Source organism: Mobula hypostoma, chromosome 22 (assembly GCF_963921235.1).
Source record: "Mobula hypostoma chromosome 22, sMobHyp1.1, whole genome shotgun sequence".
Lineage (NCBI taxonomy): Eukaryota > Metazoa > Chordata > Chondrichthyes > Myliobatiformes > Myliobatidae > Mobula > Mobula hypostoma.
Window position 1 is genome coordinate 51,103,877 of NC_086118.1, and position 25,498 is coordinate 51,129,374.

The following is a 25,498-nucleotide window of genomic DNA, read 5'->3' on the forward strand; positions in this document are numbered from 1 at the left end:
GAGTCGACGTTTCAGGCTGAGAGCCTTCATCGGGGGGCAGAAGGCAGAATGAAGTTGGGGGGCTTGCTCTGCTCGTTCTGCGTTGAAGGTTTGCTTTGATCGGCCGGACTGAGTTTGCTGCATTGATTAGTTGCACTGATTGCCTATCGATTGGGTTGACTGTGTTCCTGTGATTGGAGGACCGGGCGGCAGCGCCCTCCCCGCCCCGAGAGCGCGCAGCGGGACGTGTCCCAGCGCGCCTGCGCACACCGGTGCACTACCAATAAAGTTGTGTTTTGAACAGGCAGGGGGCTGCGTCACTGCGATGGCGGCGAGTGGGGTGACTGCAGTAACGGTGCTGGCCCCGAACGGGCGGCGGCAGCAGGTGAAGGTGGCGGCCGGCACCCCGCTGCTACAGGTGAGCGATGAGGAGAAGGCCTGGCCTCTGCCCCCACCCCCTAAACTCGAGGTCTGAGGGACCGCCTCCCTGAAGTAGGGCCCGCCAGCTGGAGCTGATTCAACTGAGTCAGAGTGCCCCTCACACATGGGGGCAGCACTGTCAGTGCGGGCACTAAATCTTCCACTATTTACACGTGTGCGAGTCCCCGGCAAAAATACAATTGTAAAAACCTTTTGACTGAATAAACCCAGACAGCTGCAACTCAATATAACAGTATCAGGTTGATTGTCACTGACAGATATTGTGAAATTTGTTGTTTTGCGGCAGTAGTGAAGCGTAAAGCCATATAATTACCACAACTTACAAAAAAATGAATAATGCAAAAGAGAATGCGAGGTGGTCTTCATAGACTGTTCACAAATCTGATGGCGGACGGGGGAGAAGCTGTTCTTAAAACATTGAGTACTTCCTAACGTGAAGAGTGCATGTTAATATGCTGTTGAAGTCAAGATACAGATCAGATGCAAACTAGTTACGGTAAATGGCTCGTGTAGCTCCTAACATGAAGAGGGCATGTCGATATACAGTAAATGGGTTTTCCCGCTTTGGTTTGCCACCCCTTGTCAAGTACAACTAATTTGTTCAGAGATCACTACAAAGTGGGACTGATTGAATTGTTGTCTTGGAATTTGCTGAGGATAAAATGTTACTTCACTCACTGAGCACTCCCTAATGTATTTTCTGAGAATTGTCAAACTAAGCATCCAATAGAAGCAATCAGCCATGCAACCCTTTGAGCCTACTTTGCTAATCAATATCTTCACCAATTTCACCTTTCCTTAAGCTGCAAATCTATTGGTGTAGAGAGGGCAGATATTATGGATATCTTTCTCTCATGGTAAAGATAGCACACAAGAGAGCATAGTTTTAAATGTGAGAATTAGTGGATCTAGATCATAAGACCATAAGATACAGGAGCAGAATTAGGCCGCCCATTGAGAATGCTCTGCCACTTCATTGTGGCTGATCCATTTTCCCTCTCAGCCCCAGTCTCTTGCCTTCTCCCTGTATCTGCTCATGCCCTAACTAATCAAGCCTCTGCCTTAAATATACCCAATGACTTTGCCTCCATGGCAGGCTGTGTGACAATGAATTCTCCACTCCCTGGCTCAAGAAATTCTTCCTCATCTCCATTCTAAAAGGATGCTCCTCTATTTTGAGGTTGTGTCCTCTGATCTCAGACTCCTTACCACAGGAAACGTGTTCTCCACATCCATTTTATTGAAGTGTTTCAACATTAAATAGGTTTCAATGAGGTCATTCCTCATCCCTTTGATTTGAAGAGGATCTTGAGGGTAATTTTTAATTTTTTTAACTCTGAGAATGACTAACATTTGGAACATGTTGCCAGAGGAATTAGCAGATTCAGATACAATTATATTTAGGAGACACTTAGACAAGCACATAAATAGATAAGGCTTAGAAAGATGGCCAGTTGGGTTTGGTGTAAGTGGGTAAAAAGATTGGTGAGGATCCAAGGGACTTGTTTCTGTGGACCTCAACCTTTTAATTAGTTCATATCTGATCTGTATCTTGACTTCAACTACCTGTTTTTATTTCTATAACTACTAGACTTCGCATACCATTTATCACTCAGTTTTGATGTTTACAGTTAACTGGGTCTCAGATGTATTTTAGGGAACAGTGATCATCGGTCTATAAGGAGTTTGTAAGTTTTCTTTGTGAGCTCATGGGTTTCCATTGGGTGCTCCGGTTTCATCCCACAGTCCAAAGATGTACTGGTTGGTAGGTTAATTAGTCATTGTAAATTCTCCTGTAATTAGGCTAGAATTAAATTGGGGAATTGCTAGGCAGTGTGGCTGGAAGGGCCTGTTCAAAAGTTAATTTATTATCAAAGTATGAATGCAGTATATATCTCTGAGGTTCATCTTCTCCAAATAGCCACAAAACAGAAACAATGGAAGTCAGTTCAAAGAGAAACAGTAAACCCTCCCCCACACAAAAAAGAGCGTCAGCATGATCATCAAATGCAACAAGACCATTGACCCCCCCCCAAATCTCCCTTCCCGCACAAAAGAACTTAAAATGCCACAAAACATCAACCCCCTAAACCCCTTCCCTGCACAAAAATAAAACAAAAAAGAATGGGTGAAAACACAGAATATAAAAACCATAAGACCTAAAAAGTCCATTGTCCATAGTCCAAATCCATAAATGCAGAACATTGGTAACATCGTACGACATCATCGAAAGAGAGAGACACCTGTACTGTATTTCAATAAACAAATAAAGTTATCTATTGTGAGGAAATGCTTTCTGACTTCAACCTTACGTAACATCTTTTTTTGAACTCTTTCCACCTGAGAGTGTAGTTTTTCTGTGTACACCTTATCGAGATTTAAACATTTCAGTGAGATGACCTCTTAATTTTCTGTAACGAAAGATGTGCACAAAAAGCGTGGACTAAATCTTGAATCTACATCACTTGGTTCAGGAGAGGCGAGAACACTACTGTTGCTTGAAGCTGACACATTTAGGAATTTATTTCTTATGATTAGTACTGCTGTGCCCTATCTTGCAGTTTGTCCAGTTATAATTAATTCTATCTGTTGATCAGAGAATTCTATCGGTTGGATTAAATGTTCCAAAAGGTGCAACATTTCGAAGTGTTATCAAGTCTACCACTGCAGTTGGAGATTGACAGATTTTTGTTCTCTTTTGGCTCTGATCTAGTTGTCAAAGCTGAAAGAACAACTTGTATTTATGCAATTTGTTTCATACTTCTGAACTGTTGTCATTGTATGGCATCTGCTGCTGTGGCAGAAAATGATGAGAAATTAAGTAACTTCATCTGCCAGTTTGTAGTTGCACGTCCTGGACAAAGATTCTCAGAAGTTAGACCAACCAGTACCAACTCACACTTGACTGAAACTGGAAATATTCAGTCTCAAGATCGGCACAGTAGCATAGTGGTTTGCAGTATCACTTTACTCCACCTGCTGTACAATTGGGGTTCAATTTCCTCCTGTCTGTTTAAAAAAATGTATATTCTCCCTGCAACCTTGTGGGCTTCTTCTGGGTATGCCAGTTTCTTCCCACAGTCCAAAGACATTGCAGTTATGGTTAGTAGGTCGTGGGCATGCTATGTTAGTGATGGAAGCCTGGTGGCACTTGTGGCTGCCAGGCTCAATCCTTGCTGATTTGATTTGACACAAACAATGGATTTCACTGTAGATTTCGATGCATACTTGGCAAAGCTAATCTTTATCTTCTTTGCTGAATGTATTGGACCTGATATTAGTCATGGAGTTGCTCAGCACAGCATCAGGCCCTTTGGCCCATCTGGTCCCTACTGACCAACATTCCCTACTAAAATACTCCATTTTGCCAGCATTTGACTCCTGTCTCTTTAAACCTTTCCTACCAGGTACCTGTCAAAGTGTCTTAAAACACTGTGTATTCATTAATTTATTGAGATACAGCGCGGAACATGCCCTTCCGGCCTTTTAGTCACACTGCCCAGCAACCCCCCGATTTAATCCTAGCCTAATCATGAGACAATTTCCAATGACCAATTAACCTACCAACCGGTATGTCTTTGGACTGTGGGAGGAAACCGGAGCACCCGGAGGAAACCCATGCGGTCACAGGGAGAACTTACAAACTCCTTACAGATAGCAGGGGCAATTGAACCTGGGTCACCTGTACTGCTAACCACAACGTTACTGTGCTGCTGTAGATGTGCTTGCCTCGACCATTTCCTTTGGCAATTTATTGTACATAAAGACCACCCTCTCACTGATAAAGTTGCCCCTTGAGTCCCTATTAATCTGATGTTTTTGCACTATATATATATATATATATATATATATATATATGTGTGTGTGTGTATGTATATATATAGATAGTAATTTATAGTATACACTGTACTGCTACAAAACAACAAATTACAGGATTACAAATTACAAAATACAAATGATAATAAACCTGATTCTCATTCTGTTTTCTCACCTGAAAACAATGTCCTCTAGTTCTTAATTTTCATCTCTGGGCAAAAAACTGTCAATTACCCTATCTATGTGCCCCCATAATTTTATACACTTCTGTAATACAACCTCAGTGTACTGTGCTCCAAAGAGTAATGTCCCAGCCTGTACTAGCTCTCTGCATAACTCAGTCCTGGCAATATCCATGTAAATCTGCTCTGCACTCTTTCCAGCTTAATGGGATTTTCCTCCAGCAGACTGACCAAGGTGACCATTTTGTCAATTACTTTGATGAGGTTGAAACAAGTGTTGCTGAAGGACTGCTTTACATTGTTTCAGTAAAATAGGCAATGATTCCACAATAAACACAAGCAGTTCTGCAAATGCTGGAAATCTTGAGCCACACACATTTATGATTTCCACTTACGCTGCTGTTACAGTATTGGGTATCTTAGAGCAGTTTTATTAAGTACTTCCCTAATTTTGGAGGAGTGGAATTCCCCTCACAAAATAGGATGATGCAGACTTCACAAATGAAAGGCAGGAAAAAGCAATTAAAAATATACATAAGTAGAAATAATTTAGCGAATGTACATAAAAATATTGGATGATACACTGTTTAAATCATTATAGTTGTAGTATCTGGCTTAGCGTGAGAAAGGTTCATGGACTTTTTTTTTGTTGTCATCCTGAGAGGGGTAATTTGGCTAAGTTTTAAACAAGGTCGGCTACATAACTTCTCTTGGGGTGTCCAGGAAGGGGTAGCACCTTTAGTGGAGGGGCTTGTTGTGTCCATTCTAGTGCAGCTCACACACCTTTGATCCCCACCAGACTCTCAGCTCTCATCTGTGGCTCTGAGTAGCTGTGTGCATGTAACAGCGGCCACATCCGGTACCCTGCTTCAACAGGCGGGCTCTACCAGTTAAGGTCCTGTTCCTCAGTGAGACAGGGACGAGCCTGTCCTGTCATGTGAAATCAGTTTCAGCGGATTGGGCGGAAGAGATCAACAGTGAGATCCAGTGGGCAGGAAGGCGGTTCTGCACAGCTCCATGGAGAGCGAAGGGCATGACGAGGCACAGACAAAATCATGTCATCCACTGCAACCAAGGAAGACTCCAGTTGTGATCAATGCTCATACCACTGGACCCGGACTTCCGAGGTCGAGTGTGTGGAACTGCCACAGTGCGACAGCTTTTCCACTTTAAAAACCCTTCTGCACTCATTTCTCCGTGTAGTTCACGTCATCTAGAACAGGGGTTCCCAACCTGGGGTCCACGGTACCTCGGTTAATGGTATGGGAACATGGCATAAAAAGGGTTGGGAACCCATGATCTAGAAGAGCTGCACAAATCTGTCATTGTAAGACACCATAGACACGTATACTAATTTTCATTCATTATATAAATCTGATTCCTTAATCAAAATAAATGTCTAAAATGAGAATTTTTCATCATAGCAGTGATTTATAGCCAGGTGATTTATTTCTCCATAGTTCAATGCAATGTTTGTCATTTTGTTTTTGTGTTTTAGGTTTTAGAAGAGGTGTGCAGAAAGCAAAATTTTGATCCTGAAGAATATACCCTCAAGTAAGAATCTTTTTTTTTAAAAGTAGTCTGTTTTTGTTTTAAGTTTTTCACTTCTTTGTGGAGGGGCACTGATCTTTTATATTTCTATGGAGCTATACCTTTGTTTTATAATATTTGGAGTCAGACATATTTAAACTTGAGGTTCTCAGAGTCCCTAAGTCTAGGTCAATCTTGTTCAAAGTTCAAAAAAGTTCAAAGGTTCATTTGTTATCAAAGTGTGTGTCCGTGCACAACTCTGAGATTTGTCTTCTCTAGATAGCCAGGAAATGAAGAAAGAACATGAAAGTCATTCAAAGAGAAACATCAACCCCCCCAACACACAAACCCCAGTCCCTCCACACAAAACGGAACAAGAACATTGACCCCAAATCTCCCCTCCACCCTGCACAAAACAGGACAAGAACAGAGATCCCCAAACAACCCCTCTTCGTACAAAAAAAATTAACAGAACGCAACCAGAACAGCAACCCCCAAACCCCCTCCCCTCACACAACAAAATGGAAAAGGAATGAGCGAATAACAATATAAAAAATGTAAATGTGAAAACATCTACAGTCCATAAACGCAAAAATCGAATCCATTAACATAAGTGTGTAAATTAATTAACTTCAAGAACAAGCATATTTAATCCTTTAGTATAAATTATGTTTTCACTTGAAATCCTTTAGTTTTGGCCTGTCAGAAGTTTCATGTTTTACAGAGCTACATCTGTTTCACTGTCATACTTTGGAATTGCTGGGAACTGTGCTACATAGGTTCTGCAAGTCCAGTATTAAACATTGTTCACCTGTGTGTCCAGACTTTGCATTTGGTAGCAGATGTGAAGCAACCTTTTAATAATTTACAGCACTGATTACCACAGTCAAATAATGTATTTCAATGAGCTCCATGCAAAATAATTTCTCTATTGGTACTTGGAATTCCTGAACATGTGCGATACTCAACTATTGCTAATCAAAAGCAGTTTAATTCTCCCTCATTTGAGGCCTTTATTACTTGATGATTAGATCATTTGGTCTTAGAGACTCTGATTAGATTAAACACAGAATTCGCGTTGTACCAGAATAATTAGCTTTATTTGGAACACTGTTGTTTTTAAATGTTATTATCCTACATAAATGCTCCGAAGATTAGCAGTATCTGTTCAGTAAATCAAATTTTAAAGTAAATTTTATTATCAAAGTACATATATGTCACAATAAACAGCCCTGAGTCCATTTTCCTGCAGACAAACTCAGCAAATCTGTAGAATAGTAACTATAACAGGATCAATGAAAGATCAACCAGAGTGCAGAATACAACAAGGCAAATATAAATAAATAGAAATAAGTAATGAGAACATGAAACAACAAGATAAAGAATCCTTAAAGTGAGATCATTGGTGTGGGAAGATCTCAATGGATGGGCAAGTAAGTGTAGTTATCCATTTCTGTTCAAGAACTTGATGGTTGAGGGATAGTAACTCTTCTTGAACCTATCTTGCCGTTTGAATTCTGTGCTTTCCTGATTCTAAGGTGTTAGCTCTTGAGTTATCTTTTTAGTGTTCTTCAACACATTTCCATAATGAAGTACAGGTGGTATAGACATTTAGGTTGTTATAAATAAAAAAAAACCCTGCAAATGCTGGGAATCTGAAATAAAAGCACACAATCCTGCAAAACAGCATCTGAATGTGAGAGAAATATCGTCATCATCATCATTGTTTTGTGCCATGTCATGTGACGTAGGCGATTATGGTCTCAGCCATGATTGTTCTTGGCAAAGTTTAATAGAAGTGGTTTGCCATTGCCTTCTTCTGGACAGTGTCTTTACAGGAGGGATGACTCCAGCCATTATCAATACTCTTCAGAGATTGTCTGGCTGGTGTCGCTGGTCGCATAACCAGGACTTGTGACCAGCTGCTCATAGGGCCATCCACCACCTGCTCCCATAGTTTTACGTGACCCGGATCAGGGGGCTAAGCAGGTGCTGCACCTCCCCCAAGGGTGACCTGCAGGCTGACAGAGGGAAGGAGCACCTTACACCTCCTTTGGTAGAGATGTGCCTCCACCCCACCACTCAGAGATAATGATTTAGATTAACTATTAGATGAAATACTTAAGAAAAACCTGGCTTCTTCACTCAGGGTGGTGTGAATGTTGAATGGGCTGCCAGTGGGAGTGGTGGATGTGGGTTTGATTACAACATTTAAGAGACATTTGGATAAGTATGAGATGAAGAGGACTTTATTTTACCAGAAGGTGGAGGATCTGTGGATGGCCATGGAGGCCAAGTCACTGGTTATATTTAAAGTGGAGGTTGGTCGGTCCTTGGTTAGTAAGGGCATCAAAGGTTACGTGGAGAAGGCAGGAGAATGGGATTGAGAGGGGTTATAAATCAGCCATAATGGAATGGTGGAGCAGACTCGATGGGTCAAAGAGCCTAATTCTGATGCTTTGTATTATGGCCTTGTACAAATGGGAGGGGTATGGAGGACTATAACTACGCAGAATAATAGTTTGGCGTAGATGAAGTGGACCGAAGGCCCTTTTTCTGTACTGTAGTGTTCTATGACTCTGACTGTAATGATTAACTTGGAGATTCATCATTGACTGTTAGCATAATAGTGGCCATTTGATTTTAATACTGCCCTTTCTTATTCTAAACTTCCTCATTCCTACTCATTCCCCCCCTCCCCCCCACTTCTCCATTCATGAGTTATGCTCAGGTTGACCAGTCTCAACCTTCATGTTGTCATCAAGCCTACTGGCAATGGCAGTGCTTTTGTTGTGTGGTAAATTAATCTCCTACAGGAGTTCACCAGCTGTCTGACATCTCTTATTTGCCTCTGGACCATGACCCTATCTCTGAGCATCAGGCGTTTGTCTCCCAGTTATTCACATTCCTTCACGATCTCCTGTGACGTCATTTGCCATCACTTGAAGTGCACTTGTGCCCTGAGATGCACAAGCAGGTCAATCGTAGATCCATTGTTGAAATTTGCCTCGTTCCCTAGATCTGAGGCAACATTATCACCCTGAACCATTATCTCTGTTTCTTCCCCATACGCCTGATGTGCTGAATAAATTCTGTTCTTATTTAAATTGCCCAGTAGAGTGTTAAATTTTCACCATCTGAACTTGGGATAAACTCGTTGCATATATGCTGTTGTGATGATCTTCCTCTTAACTCTTTTTGTTAAAATGGTTTATTTTAGTTTTTCAGGTTTACAGAAAAAATGATGAAAGTAAAAATTTCTTCGGTTTTGCAGGTATAATAAAATTTATGTGGTTTAATAAAATTCTTGTAAATTGACATGATTCACTGATAGATTAATGAAATAAAATCTTTTTCTTTGTGAATGAAAGCCATGCCAGGCATGTTGTATATGTGGACTAGACTCTGCAAGCAGAGGCACCGGCAGTTTTTTTCAACCCTCTCACTGTCTCTCACAATTATGCTGCATGCAATACAAATATGCTTCTACTCTTCATGAAATCATCTTTCTGCCCCTCTCAAATGCTTTCCCACTCTCAAATGTACTTATTTATTTCTTGAGATACAGCTATTTGGAATTGGACAGGCAGAATGGTATGTTTTTCCCATTTCTCCATATCATTGAAATTTAAAACTGAGCAGTGTAATATATCCTTAAAACATTAGATGGATTCCTTGATATTAAGGTTTTTCCATATTTAAACGATCCAAGTAAATATTGAGGGCTGTGGATTGTTAAAGGTAAATATTACATTCCCTGTGGCTGTGAATCGAGCAATTATTCTCCTAAGTTATGTGGGGCTTGAAATCTTTGAGGGTTATTTATTGAAAGGTGCCTGAAGTTGAATTTTGTGTTAAAGCAGAAAATAATGGAAATACTGAGCGTATCCTTTTGTGGAGAGTCATCTGATGAAAGCTCATTGATATGAAATGTTAACTTGGTTCACATGACCTGTTTCCTGATGGCATTTTCACCATATTTTGCTTATGGAGAACCCTGGTGATTTGTTTTTGTAGGTTCCAGAGAACACTTTTGGATTTATCACAGCAGTGGAGGTTTGCTAATGTACCTAACAATGCTAAATTGGAGATGGTTACAGCTACACGTCAACGTGTTGGTGGAGCAGAGAGCAAGGTAGGGTTGCTAATTTTGGATACCGAATCAAACAACAAAATTCATGCTTTGACCTTCAGTAGTGGCAGTTGTAATTGAAAATGTAGTCAGGTTATTTTTGTTTCTTGAAAGTCAGTAAAAGCTACAGATGCTGGAAATATGAAATGAAAACAGAAGATTGTGGATATTCCCAAGTATCTCAGGAGGTATCTGTGGCGAGTGAAATGTCGTTAATGCTTTTCATAATAACCTTTCAGAGCCTTTCTGATCAAAAGTTATTGAGCTAAAACACATCTCTGCTTCTTTCTTCACAGATGCTGCCTGATCGACTGATTACTTTCACTATTTTCTGTTTTTATTTTTTGTTTCTGTTAGCTTTTGAAATATTTGCTATTGCTCCATTGTGCTTTGGCCTTAGGCATGACTTGCTCAATTTTATAAATTTTATTCTTGCATTAAATGGATAATTTTATAAACTACTTCAGTGAAGTAGTAATGTTCTCTTTAAGATGCTGATGCCAAGGAGACCAGCAAGTTATTTGATACAGTACTCTTTGATAGTAAACTGTACCACTGTCTTAACAATTGTCTTAATACCAGCTTCACTAAGTTCTGGTGTGATACCCTCTTTTTTATATATTCATGGTCATCTCATGTTGGTAGTGCAAAATCACTTAATTGCCGTTAACGTTTTTCAGCAACAGAGTAAAGACAGAGCAACATTCACAAAAAAATCAGACAGCATCTATGGAAATTGATAAACAGTCAACATTTTGGGCCGAGACCCTTCTTTAGGATTGAAAAAGAAGGGGAAGATGCCAGAATAAAAAGGTGGGGGGGGGGGGGGAAACAAAGGAGAATAGCTGGAAGGTGATAGGTGAAGCCAGATGGCTAGGAAAGGTCAAGGGCTAGAGAGGAAGGAATCTGATAGGAGAGGAGAGTGGGCCAATGGTGTGGGTACATGAGGAGGCCATGGACTGACATGTCAGAAATGGAATGGGAATTGGAATTTAAAAGTTTGGCCACCAGAAAATTCTGCTTTTGGTGGATGGAGCGGAGGTGCTTGACGAAGCAGTCTCCCAGGACTGTAAGCAATATTGGTATATCCTCATAGAATTGGAAATTGAGCCTGGAAGGCAAGATCTGTGAAAGATTTTTTAAAAAGACAATCAGAATTTTATGCGTGAATATTATTCATTGTATTTAGTACATGACAAGATATATTTCAGGAGCTGTTGTTTTTATACAATTGCATTATTTTTCTGTGAATTTGTACTTTTATAGTAAATGTCAGAACAATTTCTTGACTTGCAGGCAAGGCATGCTAGTTACTGAACAAACCATAGTAATGTTTTCAGAAACATTTAAATCTATCTAAGAAGTGTCAGCATTGCCCTGATGAAGGAATTAGAGTGTTTCAGATATTGATAATATTTTGAATGTTACTTTTTTTCTGATACTTTTTCATGAGCTGGTTAGACAATAGGAGTCAATTTCACTTGCATTGGAAGCTGTACATGAGTTTGGCTTTTGTGTTGTGTCTGATCGATTCAGTTACATTCTCTTCCATAGATGCTGCATGACCTGCTGAGTTCCTCCAGCAGTTTGTGTGGGCTATTAAGCTGCAGAGCTTTATTGGGATGGGGGGAGGCAGTAGTTACTATGCTAGTTCTCAACCAAGAGAAACAGAACAGTTTAAACCATCAAACACGAGGAAATCTGCAGATTCTGGAATTTCAAGCAACACACATAAAAAATTGCTGGTGAACGCAGCAGGCCAGGCAGCATCTCTACGAAGAGGTACAATCGATGTTTCGGGCCGAGACCCTTCGTCAGGACTAACTGAAAGAAGAGATAGTAAGAGATTTGAAAGTAGGAGGGGGAGGGGGAGATCCGAAATGATAGGAGAAGACAGGAGGGGGAGGGATGGAGCTAAGAACTGGAAAGTTGATTGGCAAAAGGGATATGAGAGGATCATGGGATGGGAGGCCTAGAGAGAAAGATGGGGGGGAGGGGGGAAGCCCAGAGGATGGGCAAGGAGTATAGTGAGAGGGACAGAGGGAGAAAAAGGAGAGAAGGAGAGAGAAAAAAAATTTAAAAAATAAATAACGGATGGGGTACAAAGGGGAGGTGGGGCATTAACGGAAGTTAGAGAAGTCAATGTTCATGCCATCAGGAGGCTTGTACGCCAGAGAAAGCAGGATCTCCCTGTGGCCACATATTTTAATTCCACGTCCCATTCCCATTCTGATATGTCTATCCACGGCCTCCTCTACTGTCAAGATGAAGCCACACTCAGGTAGGAAGAACAACAGCTTATAGTCTGTCTGGGTAGTCTCCAACCTGATGGCATGAACATTGACTTCTCTAATTTCTGTTAATGCCCCACCTCCCCTTCGTACCCTACCCTTTATCTATCTATCTATTTATTTATTTATTTATTATTCTCTCTCTCTCTCTCTCTCTCTCTGTCTTTCTTTCTCTCTCTCTCTCTCTCCCTCTCTCTCTCTCTCTCCCTCCCTCTCTCCTCTCTCTCTCTCTCTCCTTTTTCTCCCTCTGTCCTCTCACTATACTCCTTGCCCATCCTTTGTGTTTTCCCCTCCCCCTTTCTTTCTCCCTAGGCCTCCTGTCCCATGATCCTCTCATATCCCTTTTGCCAATCAACTGTCCAGCTCTTGGCTCCATCCCTCCCCCTCCTGTCTCCTCCTATCATTTCCGATCTCTCCCTCCCCTTTCCACTTTCAAATGTCTTACTATCTTCTTTCAGTTAGTCCTGACGAAGGGTCTTGGCCCGAAACGTCGACTGTACCTCTTCCTATAGATGTTGTCTGGCCTGCTGCGTTCACCAGCATTTTTATGTGTGTTATTTAACCATCAAACCAGTTCTATTAACTTTAGTTTTATATCTCTTGATACTCCAAATTAATAAAGATCTTCTTAGTGCGATTAAGTTCTAATTGATGCAGAGTTGATAGCTCTTAGGATAGCAAGAGCTCCAGATTTCCATTACATTTCATGTAGAAATTAATGGGCTTCCTGATTTTGCTGCTAACTTGTAGGTGATCCTATTATGATTGTGCGTTTGGTATTTCCGGCTTGGATGCTCTTAATTCCCCTTATCATTTCAAGGGATTGCAGCACCTTTGGGACAAGTAGATTTTCATCCTTGTTTTAATATATGGTGATTAAGTAGTAATTAAAGCCTGATGTAGTTTGACCCACCACCTATGAACCTTGAGTGCATTTGATGAGTTCCTGCCCCACAGACTTAGAGCAGTGAATAACTGTAAATAGTTGTTTAGTTGCCTTTTCTAGGTTTTCAACACTGTATATGAATCATTTTACACATATTCTTTAACAATTCAGACAATTGCAGTTTATGGTTTGAATTAATAATTATTGTTGCATTTCAATTGAGGAGGTTTAAAAGATGGAATATCTATCTGTGGATGGTAAGAAGTCAACTTGCAGAGACCCTGTGAACACAATGGGCTATATTAAATGGCCTGAAGTTTGCTCACTGGATATGCTGAAAGCAGGTGGCGTACAAATATAGTTTCCCAGTTCAGGAACTTGTTTGTGAGATCGAGCGGTTCAAAGGGACAATAGAAAAGTTTGTAAAGAATGAAGTTTGACTGCCATGGAAGGATTAGGGAGAAATGCTGGGGATTTAACTTTTCACAGTTCTTCTTGAACAGTGAAAATAACCGCAGAAATAAAGGAAAGGAAAATTGTGGTTGCTCCCACATCAATGCTGGTTTAGAGATGCTAGATGTTGGACATGCTCCAAAGCCAGATGAATTCCACAACTGAAGTGCATTACTTGATGACACATCTCTGTGTGAACCTTTGTTTCATGTACGGAACGAAAAAAGATGATTGCATCCAATGACTGGAATCTGGTAGGGCTGTTCTGTTGTGTCATATTCCATTCTTGGAAGCTGTGTTTCCAAGGAAAACTAATTTTTGGCCAAAAGCACTTTGTTGAAAACAGGACACTTAACCGTATTAATTTCAAGGAGTTCAATAAATATTGCTTGCAAAAATAAAGAGCAGCTTAGTACCAATTACTAACAAAGTTCAAAGTAAATTTATTATCAAAGTGTGTATATTCATTTTCTTCAGGATATTTACAGTAGAACAAAGAAATTCAATAGAATCAATGAAAAATACTCACAAATGCTGACAAACAACCAATGTTCAAAATAAGACAAACTGTACAGATACAAAAGGTAAGTAAATGTTGAGAGCATGTGTTGTAGAGTCCTCAAAGGTGAGCCTATAAGTTGTGGAATCAGTTCAGAGTTGAGGTGAGTGATGTCATCCATGCTGGTTCAGAAGCCTGATGGTTGTAGGGTAATAACTGTTCCTGAACCTGGTTGGTGGTGTGGGACCTAAGGCTCCTGTACCTCCAGCCTGATAGTCTTAGTGAGAAGAGAGCATGGCCTGTATGGGGTTCCTTGATGATGGATGCTGCTTCCTTGTGGCAGCGTCCTTGTAGATGTGCTCAATGGTGGGGAGGATTTTTGCTGTAATGGACTGGGCTGTGTCCACTACAAGATAACAGATGTGATCCACTTTCACTAAGGTCACATTGATGCATATTATGTATGTGTATTATTAGATATATTAAGCCCAATTAAATGTAGTCATGAAGAATATCACTGAGTGTCTTACAGTTAATAATCTGTCTTACAGAGGTTTATCAGTTGTTGGGTTTTTATTGGAGGGTGGCTGTTATTCATTTTCATATCTTGGTGCACATTGGTACTTAAAAATGCAAACACGGGGAAATCTGCAGATGCTGGAAATTCAAGCAACACACACAAAAAAATGCTGGTGAACGCAGCAGGCCTGGCAGCATCTATAGGAAGAGGTACAGTCGATGTTTCGGGCCGAGACCTTCCGTCAGGACTAACTGAAAGAAGAGACAGTAAGAGATTTCAAAGTGGGAGGGGGAAGGGGAGATCCGAAATGATAGGAGAAGACAGGAGGGGGAGGGATGGAGCCAAGAGCTGGACAGGTGATTGGCAAAAGGGATATGAGGCTGGAGAAGGGAGAGGATCATGGGACGGGAGGCCTAGGGAGAAAGAAAGGGGGAGGAAAGCCCAGAGGATGGGCAAGGAGTATAGTGAGAGGGATAGAGGGAGAAAAAAGAGAGAGATTTTTAATAAATAAATAAATAAATAAATAAACTAACTAACTAACTAACAGATGGGGTACGAAGGACAGGTGAGGCATTAACGGAAGTTAGAGAAATCAGTGTTCATGCCATCAGGTTGGAGGCCACCCAGATGGAATATAAGGTGTTGTTCCTCCAACCTGAGTGTGGCTTCATCTTGACAGTAGTGGAGGCCATGGATAGACATACCAGAATGGGAATGGGACGTGGAATTAAAAAGTGTGGCCACTGGGAGATCCTGCTTTCTCTGGCAGACGGAGCGTAGGTGTTCAGCGAAACGGTCTCCCAGCCTGCATTGGGTCTTTCCAATATATAGAAGGCAGCATCGGGAGCACCGGATGCAGTATATCACTCCAGCCAATTCACAGGTGAAATGTTGCCTCACCTGGAAGGACTGTCTGGGGCCCTGAATGGTAGTGACGGAGGAAGTGTAAGGGCATGTGTAGCACTTGTTCCACTTACAAGGATAAGTGCCGGGAGGGAGATCGGTGGGAAGGAATGGGGGGGGACGAATGGACAAGGGAGTTGCGTAGGGAGCAATCCCTGCAGAAAGCGGGGGGGGGGTGGAAGATGTGCTTAGTGGTGGGATCCCGTTGGAGGTGGTGGAAGTTACGGAGAATTATATGTTGGACCTGGAGGCTGGTGGGGTGGTAGGTGAGGACAAGGGGAACCCTATTCCTAGTGGGGTGGCGGGAGGATGGGGTGAGAGCAGATGTGCATGAAATGGGAGAGATGTGTTTGAGAGCAGAGTTGATGGTGAAGGAAAGGAGCCCCCTTTCTTTAAAAAATAAAGATATCTCCTTCGTCCTGGAATGACGAAGAGCTTTCCAGCTCTTAGCTCCATCCCTCCCCCTCCTGTCTTCTCCTATCATTTCGGAACTCCCCCTCCCCCTCCCATTTTCAAATCTCTTACAAGCTCTTCTTTCAGTTAGTCCTGACGAAGAGTCTCGGCCCGAAACGTCGACTGTACCTCTTCCTAGAGATGCTGCCTGGTCTGCTGCGTTCACCAGCATTTTTGTGTGTGTTGCACATTGGTATTGCTATCTTGAGAACTTGGTTCATAACTGAGTTTGAAAAATTAACATCAACTATCATAAATGCCAAGATATGTTCAGCACCATGCTTTTGGAAGGAGCTTTGTGAGAAGTTATTACTAAACAACACGGATAACTTTTCAATATATTGAAAAAGCCAGCAATGACAAATCAATTAAAATAGTTTTTCTTAAAAAAATATAGAACATAATGATCGCATTGATATATGGTTGAAGTGCTGCTCCCATGTTGGTGTGTCATCCTTACTTGTTCAGTGTTAAGTAGAATGAATTTGACATGTAATATTGACGTTATCAGTACCTTCTGAAAAGGTTCTGTAAGAAAATGGCCATCACAATCACCAGTTCTTTGGGGATTCTCTTTCCCCTGAACTGTCCCACCATATTTGGGACATAGTGTATCCTTGTGAACACACTCAGTCCTGGATTGCTGAACAGAATCCTAACAGCTTTGATACAGAGACTTGGAGTAAAACAATGAATATCTTAGACCCAGTCATCAGCTTCTTTCCAGTTCTGACCCAGTCCTTAAATCAGCTTTTGTTTGGGTTTGGTACTTTTCCCTCCCAACTTTGCAGTAGGCTTGGGCATTTAAGCTAGAGCCATTTAAGAGAGGCTGTTCAGGTTCACTCTACAGGCTATTTCTTAGTGGCCATGAGCCTCTGGCTCCACTCATTAGAGCAGTTTCAATGTTCAGTGAGTCCTTAACCTGAATTCCTCTGCTGCCTAGAATTGTCATCCTTTGGTTGGAAATGGCAACTGGCTGATTATTGAAAACAATGATTTTATTATGATGTAAACAAAAACTTTATCTCACTGATATATATATATCAATGATCACGAACTAAGTAAATAATATTTTTAGGGTTTTTTCCCAATCTTTCCTTATCCTTCGCCTGTCCATCAATCCATTTGTTGAGTACAAGCTACTAAAAATGAAGGACACCCATGTATTTCTGCAAAATGAGAGAAAAAGGATTCAGATTCTGATTAGTTTTATCACACATATATTGAAACAGACAGAGAAGTGTATTGTTTGCGTTAACAACCAATACATCCAAAGATGGGCTGGGGGCAAGTGCTACGTACAATCTGGCGTCAACATAGCATGCCCACCATGTTCTGCAGAACAACACAACACAACACAACAGAACATAAAGTGCATTTATTATCAAAGTATATATATTATGTACAACCTTGAGCTTACAGGCAGCCACAAACAAAGAAACCCAATGGAACCCATCAAAAAAGACCGCCAAACACCCACTGTGCAGGGGAAAAAAACAAATTGTGCAAACAATAAAAGTACCCAAATAACATTCAGAATTGAAATTCACGAAAGTGAGTCCACAGCCACGATTCCAGTCACAGCCGATCCAAGCACCCGTTAGTTGCAGGCCACAGCCTCCTTTCAGTGCAGAGACACGTAACCAGTGAGCTGAACACCAGCCTGTTCCTCACCGCTTCGATACACTCTTGTGCCTGGAACTGCTGCCTTGATTTAGCTGATATCCTACCTTTGGAATTCAGCCTGGCGTTTATCATTCAAACATTGGCTTGTTCCTCACTCTCGGGCCCGGTCCCGCCAACTTGACTTTGCCTCGCCTCCATTGTGTCACTTTGAGTCACCTTCAAGTCCACTCTAGCAGCCAGCCATTGGCTGGTTCCCTGCTCTGGGGCCTGGGTTCCAGCACCTCCATTCAGCCTGTACATGCTACGCCGCAACTGTCCTGCACCTTCAAGACTTCAGCTCACACCTCGAAAATGCCAGGTCATACGGACAGTTCAGAAGCTCAACCCCAAAAAGAAATTATAGGCTAATGATCATTTATGAGAAAAGATATGAGTGATGAATAGTTGTGTTTGCTGCCAGCAAGTCGTCGCTGTAGTTCACCAGCGCCATCTTGAACTGGAACAGCAAAACAGGCCTCGTTCCTCCCTCTCTCAACCCCACCCACCCATGCATACACAGTCCTTTAACCCCAGGACAGGTCGTCTTCAGCCTCCAGTGGATTTGTAGACACTGGGTTTTGACTCATTAAGGGAACTAAATACATTCAGGAGCCTGAAGAAAGAAAAATGGTAATTGTGTGCACTGAAATACTTGATCAGTAGAAGTGACCAGCACTCTAATTTACATGAGCTGTTGCTCCCTGCAGGTTTGACCTACAACTGTATTCAAAAACAATCATAGCAGAGAACTTGGAACCTTAGCTGGTGTTCCAGAATTTGTTATGCAACCATTCCAATTTTCCAACTGTGACACCATTTTCTTGAGTTGCCAATCTAAATGGACTGATGACTTGCAAGCAGTGCAGACCATCAACATTCTTCTCTGCCATGATGCTCTGTGCTAGATGTGGCTTATGAAACTTTGTTTTGGCCTGTTCTCTGGCTATTAAAAGGTAGCGGCTCCAACCTGAAAATTAATCCTATCTGCAGCCAGGAGTGATTAAAGAACTTCCTAGCAGAGTTCAAAGAATTGTGGTCTCGTCCAGCAGTTCTTGGAAAGTGGAATCTGTAATCAACCACATTTGCTGATTTGATGCCAGGTAAAATTTGATAGCTGGCTCAGGATTTTGCAGTCAGCAGTGGAAGAGCTGCTTTCTCTCTTGACCTCAAACAATGAGGACCGTAAAGATCTAGCAATCTCTGTGGTAAACATATTTTAATGATGCCTGATGCTGTCAGTCATTAGGTGTAAAGAATAAAAGATGTCTGACATCAGTGATTGTTATCAAACTGGCTTGGCACGTTGAAGGGTCCTTACAGGCTACAAAGGGGAAGGTTAAAGTTTTTAAACTGAAACTTTTAACATTTTACAGAGCAGAAGATAATAATCAGAGCATAGAGCAAGGGAATCAGATATTTTGGTGGATTCAGGTTAAACTGAGACATCAGGACCAGTATATTTTGGCCCAGTGAAGCGGCTACCCTTATTAGTTAACTTTTCATGGAAGAAGTTAAAAAGGTATAAAAAAAAAGACAAACTACTGTTTAATTCAGTAACAAATTATGTATTTAGATGAGACACAGAACAAAACAGAGTACTATCAATACTTACTACAGTACTATAAAACTGTATTATTTCTGAAAAATTATCAACAGAGGAATTCCTGCAGTGTACGCAATGAACCAAATCAGTGTAGAAACTTAAGGCAGATAATGGACTGCCTTCATATAATTTTATTGACGATTGCATCTTCCAAATCTTCCTTTTTATTGTAACATTCAAGGTAATTGTTGATAGATACCTTAATTCTTAATAGTTCCTAACTTGGTGAAGTAGTGAAATAATTTCCTTTTCAAACACAGCCATTTCTGACATCTCCACAATTGAATGCTTGAAACCGCAGTGAGTCAAGCAGTTTGGAATTGTCTTACTGCTTATTTAGTCACCAACTATCTGTGACATATTGACTGTTTTTTTTTGAACACAGACACACTCAACTGCTGCTATTTAAAAACTGTTTTACATTAACACATTATAGCCACAGAAATGCACATGGCCGACACTAGTTAAAACCCGTTCAGCAAGTCTCCTCCTGCCCCAATTAAGTGACATAGTGTCCCAATAAATGAAGCGAATCTGGGCAATTTTCTCGATTTGTTTTTGTTCTTTAAGAGTTGTCTGAAATAAGCGGCTGCCCCAATTAACTGGGATCCACTGTATTTTCAAATAATGGGGAGGAAATTGCAATCTGCATACATAAAATTAGAGCCAGAGTTTAAGATGTAATTACAGTTTAGAATTTCATTTAAAAAGATGATAAAGAGAAAATCCTTCAGGGTTTTCCAGAACTAATGCCTTTTAAATGTTGTTGCATTTTTACTATTGGAAACATGACAGAGAATTTACATAATAAGTTCATGTAAGCAAAAATGTGATAAAGTGAAGATGATCTATTTTAGTAATATTTATTGAGGGATAGATACTGGCCAGGCATCATGAGTATCCCCTGACTTTGTTATGCTATCATTTCCTGGAAGTAGCTAGAGACTTGGATAATGTTTTACTGAAGAGGTGGCATCTCCTACAGTGCAGCACCTCAGTTCTATACTGAGTTTTAGCCCAGGGGTTTGGCATCATCTTATTAGTTTTGGATCTTGAAGCAACAATCTTTTAAATTTAGACATTGCCCCAACACTTTTCTCAATCTTTTCTCCTGTCCATATTGTTGTACCCCTTCCGCAAAATAAAACTTAACTGGAGTAGAGCTACATACATCAAAGTTGCTGGTGAACGCAGCAGGCCAAGCAGCATCTATAGGAAGAGGCGCAGTCGACGTTTCAGGCCGAGACCCTTCGTCAGGACTAACCAGATGCTGCTTGGCCTGCTGCGTTCACCAGCAACTTTGATGTATGTTGCTTGAATTTCCAGCATCTGCAGAATTCCTGTTGTTTGGAGTAGAGCTAACCTGCAGGACAAATGGGCACTGTTCACCTATGTCATTGTTCCTGCAGAGCCTTGAGCATGCCATTCTTGATCATTGAATCAAAATATGTAGATAATGCTTGACTATGCACCTGCTTGGAAACTGAGCTCCAAGTAATTGACTTGGTTATGAAAGATTGGGCTTGAGACTGAATGACCCCAGAAAAAATGTTTCTCCATCATCCTGATCCTACTGCCCCTTATCTTGGGGGTCATATCTCATTGAAGGCTGATATGAGACAGATCTCACCATAGCATCTAGTCATCTGAGGAAAAGACTGTTTAGAGATAAAGAATGATTCTCACTCTTGTGTGTTTAGACATGGATCACATATATGAAGCACTTTAGAAGTTTCAATTATACCTTTGCAGTCGACTGGCAGGAAAAGCTTGCCAACATTTGCATCTTATCAGAGTCTTAACGTCCCAAGGGTTGATACTCTAATTATGCTTGGCTGTTTTCATTGGTCTGGGCCCGACACAAAACAGGCAGTCAAGCCTAAACACTCTCATGGCAATAGTAGATGGACAGAAGCAGTTGAAGGACATTCTGAAAGAAACTTTGGAAACTATTCATTGACTTGTGAGAACCTCTGACCCATGAGAAACAGGAAGGAGCATTCAGTATGGCACTGAGAAGCTTGATCTTTCAGGAGCATGTGGAATCCAAGCAAAAATGGCAGAAGGCAAACATACCTTTCATACCAGTCCAGATGAAAGACCTTGACCTGAAACGTTGACTGTCTGTTTTCTTTCTGGGATCCACTGAGTAACTCCACCAGTTCGATTTTTCTTTTGCTCCACATTCCTGCATCTGTAGTCTCTTGTGTCTCTCATGGTATGTAACCACTGTCCCCTAGCAACTTCTTCACCACATGCCTTATTTACAGAAAAATCTGTTGGCTGCACCAGCCGCCTCGGAAGCCACCAATATGAAGTTGGAAGCAGTTCATCACTGACTCTGAAGGATTTTGCTGCAGTTAGTATCATTGGTGCAGATAGACCAATGCCCAAGAATGAAAAAGGCGACAAAAAGTTGTGGATACAGCTCAAATCATTGCAGGAAAAGCCGTCCCCACTATTGAGCACATCTACAAGTAGTGCCGCCACAAGAAAGCAGCGTCCTATCATCAATCACGTCCGCCATCCAGCCCATGCTCTCTTCTCGCTGCTACTATCAGGAAGGAGGTTCAGGAACAGTTATTACCCTTCAGCCCTCAGGCTCCAGAACCAGAGTAGTGTCTGAAAGGAGGATGCTGTCCAAGTTGCATGCCATCTTGGACAATGTCTCCCATCCACTACATAATGTGCACAGGAGTACGTTCAGCCGGAGACTCATTCCACCGAGATGCAACACTGAGCGTCATAGGAAGTAATTCCTGCTTGTGGCCATCAAACTTTACAACTCCTCCCTTGGAGGGTCAGACACCCTGAGCCAATAGGCTGGTTCTGGACTTATTTCCATCTGGCTTAATTTACATACTATTATTTAATTATTTATGGTTTTATATTGCTATATTTATACTCTATTGGTTGGTGCAACTGTAACGAAACCCAGTTTCCCTCGGGATCAATAAAGTATTTCTATCTATCAGAGTAAATAATAATACTGAACTGATTCCACAACATATGACACTCCAATTCATATTCTCAGTATTATTATCTATTGATTTATTATTATTACGTGTGTTTTTTTTGTATTTGCGCAGTTTGTCTTTTACACATTGGTTGCCAGTCTTTCTGTGTATTTTTTCATTGACTCTATTGTATTTATTTGTTCTATTGTGAATGCCCACAAAAAGTTGAATCTCAGGGTAGTATATGGTGACGTATATGTACCTTAATAATAAACTTACTTTGAGTATTAGAACTTTGAACAGAAAGAATAATAGCCTCTCAGTACCAAGAACAAACAGAATTATAAATGTAAAATATTTTAACTCTTAAATTCATAAACAAGATCTCCATTAACACAGAAGATTCTGCCAATGCTGGAAATCCAGAGCAATACATAGAAACGCTTGGAAAAACTCAGCAGGAAAGGCAGCATCAATGGAGATGAATTAGCAGTCATTGTTTTGCACTGAGTCCTGATGAAGGGTCTCGGCCCAAAACATCGACTGTCTAGCTAGATAAGATAGATACTAAAGAAAATTACAGTGTCACAGTAGAAATATTACAAGAGCACAGATACATATATAAAGAAGAAAAGTAGGAAAGAATGAAAAATAAGTTACCTCAAGCAGTCTAACAGGAGGGGGTCATCACTTGCCCAGCTATAGGTTGACTCATTACAGAGCCTAATGGCCGAGGGTAAGAATGACCTCATATAGCGCTCTTTGGAGCAGCGCAGTTGTCTTTGTCTTTTACTCCTCTGTTCAGCCAAGGTGGCATGCAGAGGGTGAAAAACATTCATCTTCAGAGATGCTGCTTTACCTGCTGAGTTCCTCCAGCCTTTTGTGTGTATTGCACGAGATGTTCATTTTCTGGTTTTCTCTGCATTTGCCAAGTTTAATTTTTTAAACATCATTGAGCCATACAATTAGCATTAAATTATTTTAGTTGAATCATATCTCGTGGCTGTTACAGTAAACGAAGCCTTTCACTGAAGTATAGTAATTAAATACACTATCTCTAGGAGCGTCTCACTTCAAATTTTTAAAAGGACTTTTTGACTAATAATTCAAATCCTATAGTAGTTTTATGATTGCTCTTTCTTTTTTTAAATTTGTCATTGGGATTTGTGAATTGAAAGGAAATAAAGTGGAATAAACAGCAAGATTATCACGCTTTAAATGAGGCAATCGAGGTGTAAAATTCCAATGCAGCTTAAAAGCAAATGAAATGCGCTTCTGCGATTAAATCTTCTTGTGCACGCAGCATGTGTGAATGACTCAACAGCATGATTTATCACATGGACATATTCAACACTCAGATCTTAGTTCAAATGTACCCAAAACCAACGAGATGAAAGTCTTTCTCTGTAGTCATTTTTATATGGCCTTTAATTTGAATTCCAGGAGTCTGGAAATCTCCTTTGCATTTATGTTACTAAGTCTAGCTTTCATACATTTGTGGTGCCGCCAGTAGTACAGACAGAATAAAGTAGGCAGCATAAACATAAGACCATAAGACCATAAGACAAGGGAGCAGAAGTCGGCCATTTGGCCCATCGAGTCTGCTCTGCCATTTTATCATGAGCTGATCCATTCTCCCAGTTAGTCCCACTCTCCCGCCTTCTCACCATAACCTTTGATGCCCTGACTATTCAGATACCTATCAATCTCTGTCTTAAATACACCCAATGACTTGGCCTCCACTGCCGCCCGTGGCAACAAATTCCATAGATTCACCACCCTCTGGCTAAAAAAATTTCTTCGCATCTCTGTTCTGAATGGGCGCCCTTCAATCCTTAAGTCATGCCCTCTCGTACTAGACTCTCCCATCATGGGAGACAACTTTGCCACATCCACTCTGTCCATGCCTTTCAACATTCAAAATGTTTCTATGAGGTCCCCCCTCATTCTTCTAAAGTCCAAGGAATATAGTCCAAGAGCGGACAAACGTTCCTCATATGTTAACCCTCTCATTCCCGGAATCATTCTAGTGAATCTTCTCTGTACCCTCTCCAACATCAGCACATCCTTTCTTAAATAAGGAGACCAAAACTGCCCACAGTACTCCAAGTGAGGTCTTACCAGCGCCTTATAGAGCCTCAACATCACATCCCTGCTCCTGTACTCTATTCCACTAGAAATGAATACCAACATTGCATTCACCTCCTTCACCACCGACTCAACCTGGAGGTTAACCTTAAGGGTATCCTGCACGAGGACTCCCAAGTCCCGTTGCATCTCAGAACTTTGAATTCTCTCCCCATTTAAATAAAATCTGCCCGTTTATTTCTTCTGCCAAAGTGCATAACCATACACTTTCCAACATTGTATTTCATTTGCCACTTCTTTGCCCATTCTTCCAATCTATCCAAGTCTCTCTGCAGTCTCTCTGTTTCTTCAGCACTACCGGCCCCTCCACCTATCTTTGTATCATCAGCAAACTTAGCCACAAAGCCACCTATTCCATAATCCAAATCGTTGATGTACAATGTAAAAAGAAGCGGCCCCAACACGGACCCCTGTGGAACACCACTGGTAACCGGCAGCCAACCAGAATAGGATTCCTTTATTCCCACTCTCTTGTTTCCTGCCAATCAGCCAACGCTCTATCCACGTATGTAACTTTCCCGTAATTCCATGGGCTCTTATCTTGTTAAGCAGCCTCATGTGTGGCACCTTGCCAAAGGCCTTCTGAAAATCCAAACATACTACATCCACTGCATCTCCCTTGTCTAGCCTACTTGTAATTTTCTCAAAAAATTGTAATAGGTTTGTCAGGCAGGATTTTCCTTTAAGGAAACCATGCTGAGTTCTGCCTATCTTGTCATATGCCTCCAGGTACACCGTACCCTCATCCTTGAGAATCGACTCCAACAACTTCCCAACCACCGATGTCAAGCTAACAGCTCTATAATTTCCTTCTTGCTTCCTTGCCCCCTTCTTAAGTAGCGGACTGACATTTGCAATCTTCCAGTCCTCTAGAACCATGCCAGAATCTATTGACTTTTGAAAGATCATTGCTAATGTCTCCGCTATCTCCACAGCTACTTCCTTCAGAACACGAGGGTGCATTCCATCTGGTCCGGGAGATTTATCTACCTTTAGACTATTCAGCTTCCTGAGTACTTTCTCTGTCGTAATTGTGACTG

At 41.2% G+C, this 25,498-nt stretch overlaps 1 protein-coding gene across 1 annotated transcript in view; it reads left to right on the plus strand.

Annotated features, from left to right (window-relative positions):
• The first annotated feature begins 257 nt into the window (after positions 1–257).
• The window catches only part of aspscr1 (ASPSCR1 tether for SLC2A4, UBX domain containing), a 313,012-nt gene continuing 287,771 nt past the window's right edge, over positions 258–25,498 (plus strand). Inside the window, exons 1-3 of the mRNA XM_063030554.1 lie at positions 258–397; positions 5,917–5,972; positions 9,966–10,083. Coding sequence (XP_062886624.1) covers positions 305–397; positions 5,917–5,972; positions 9,966–10,083 — 267 coding nt within the window. The 5' untranslated portion in view covers positions 258–304. The remainder of the gene's footprint in view (positions 398–5,916; positions 5,973–9,965; positions 10,084–25,498) is intronic.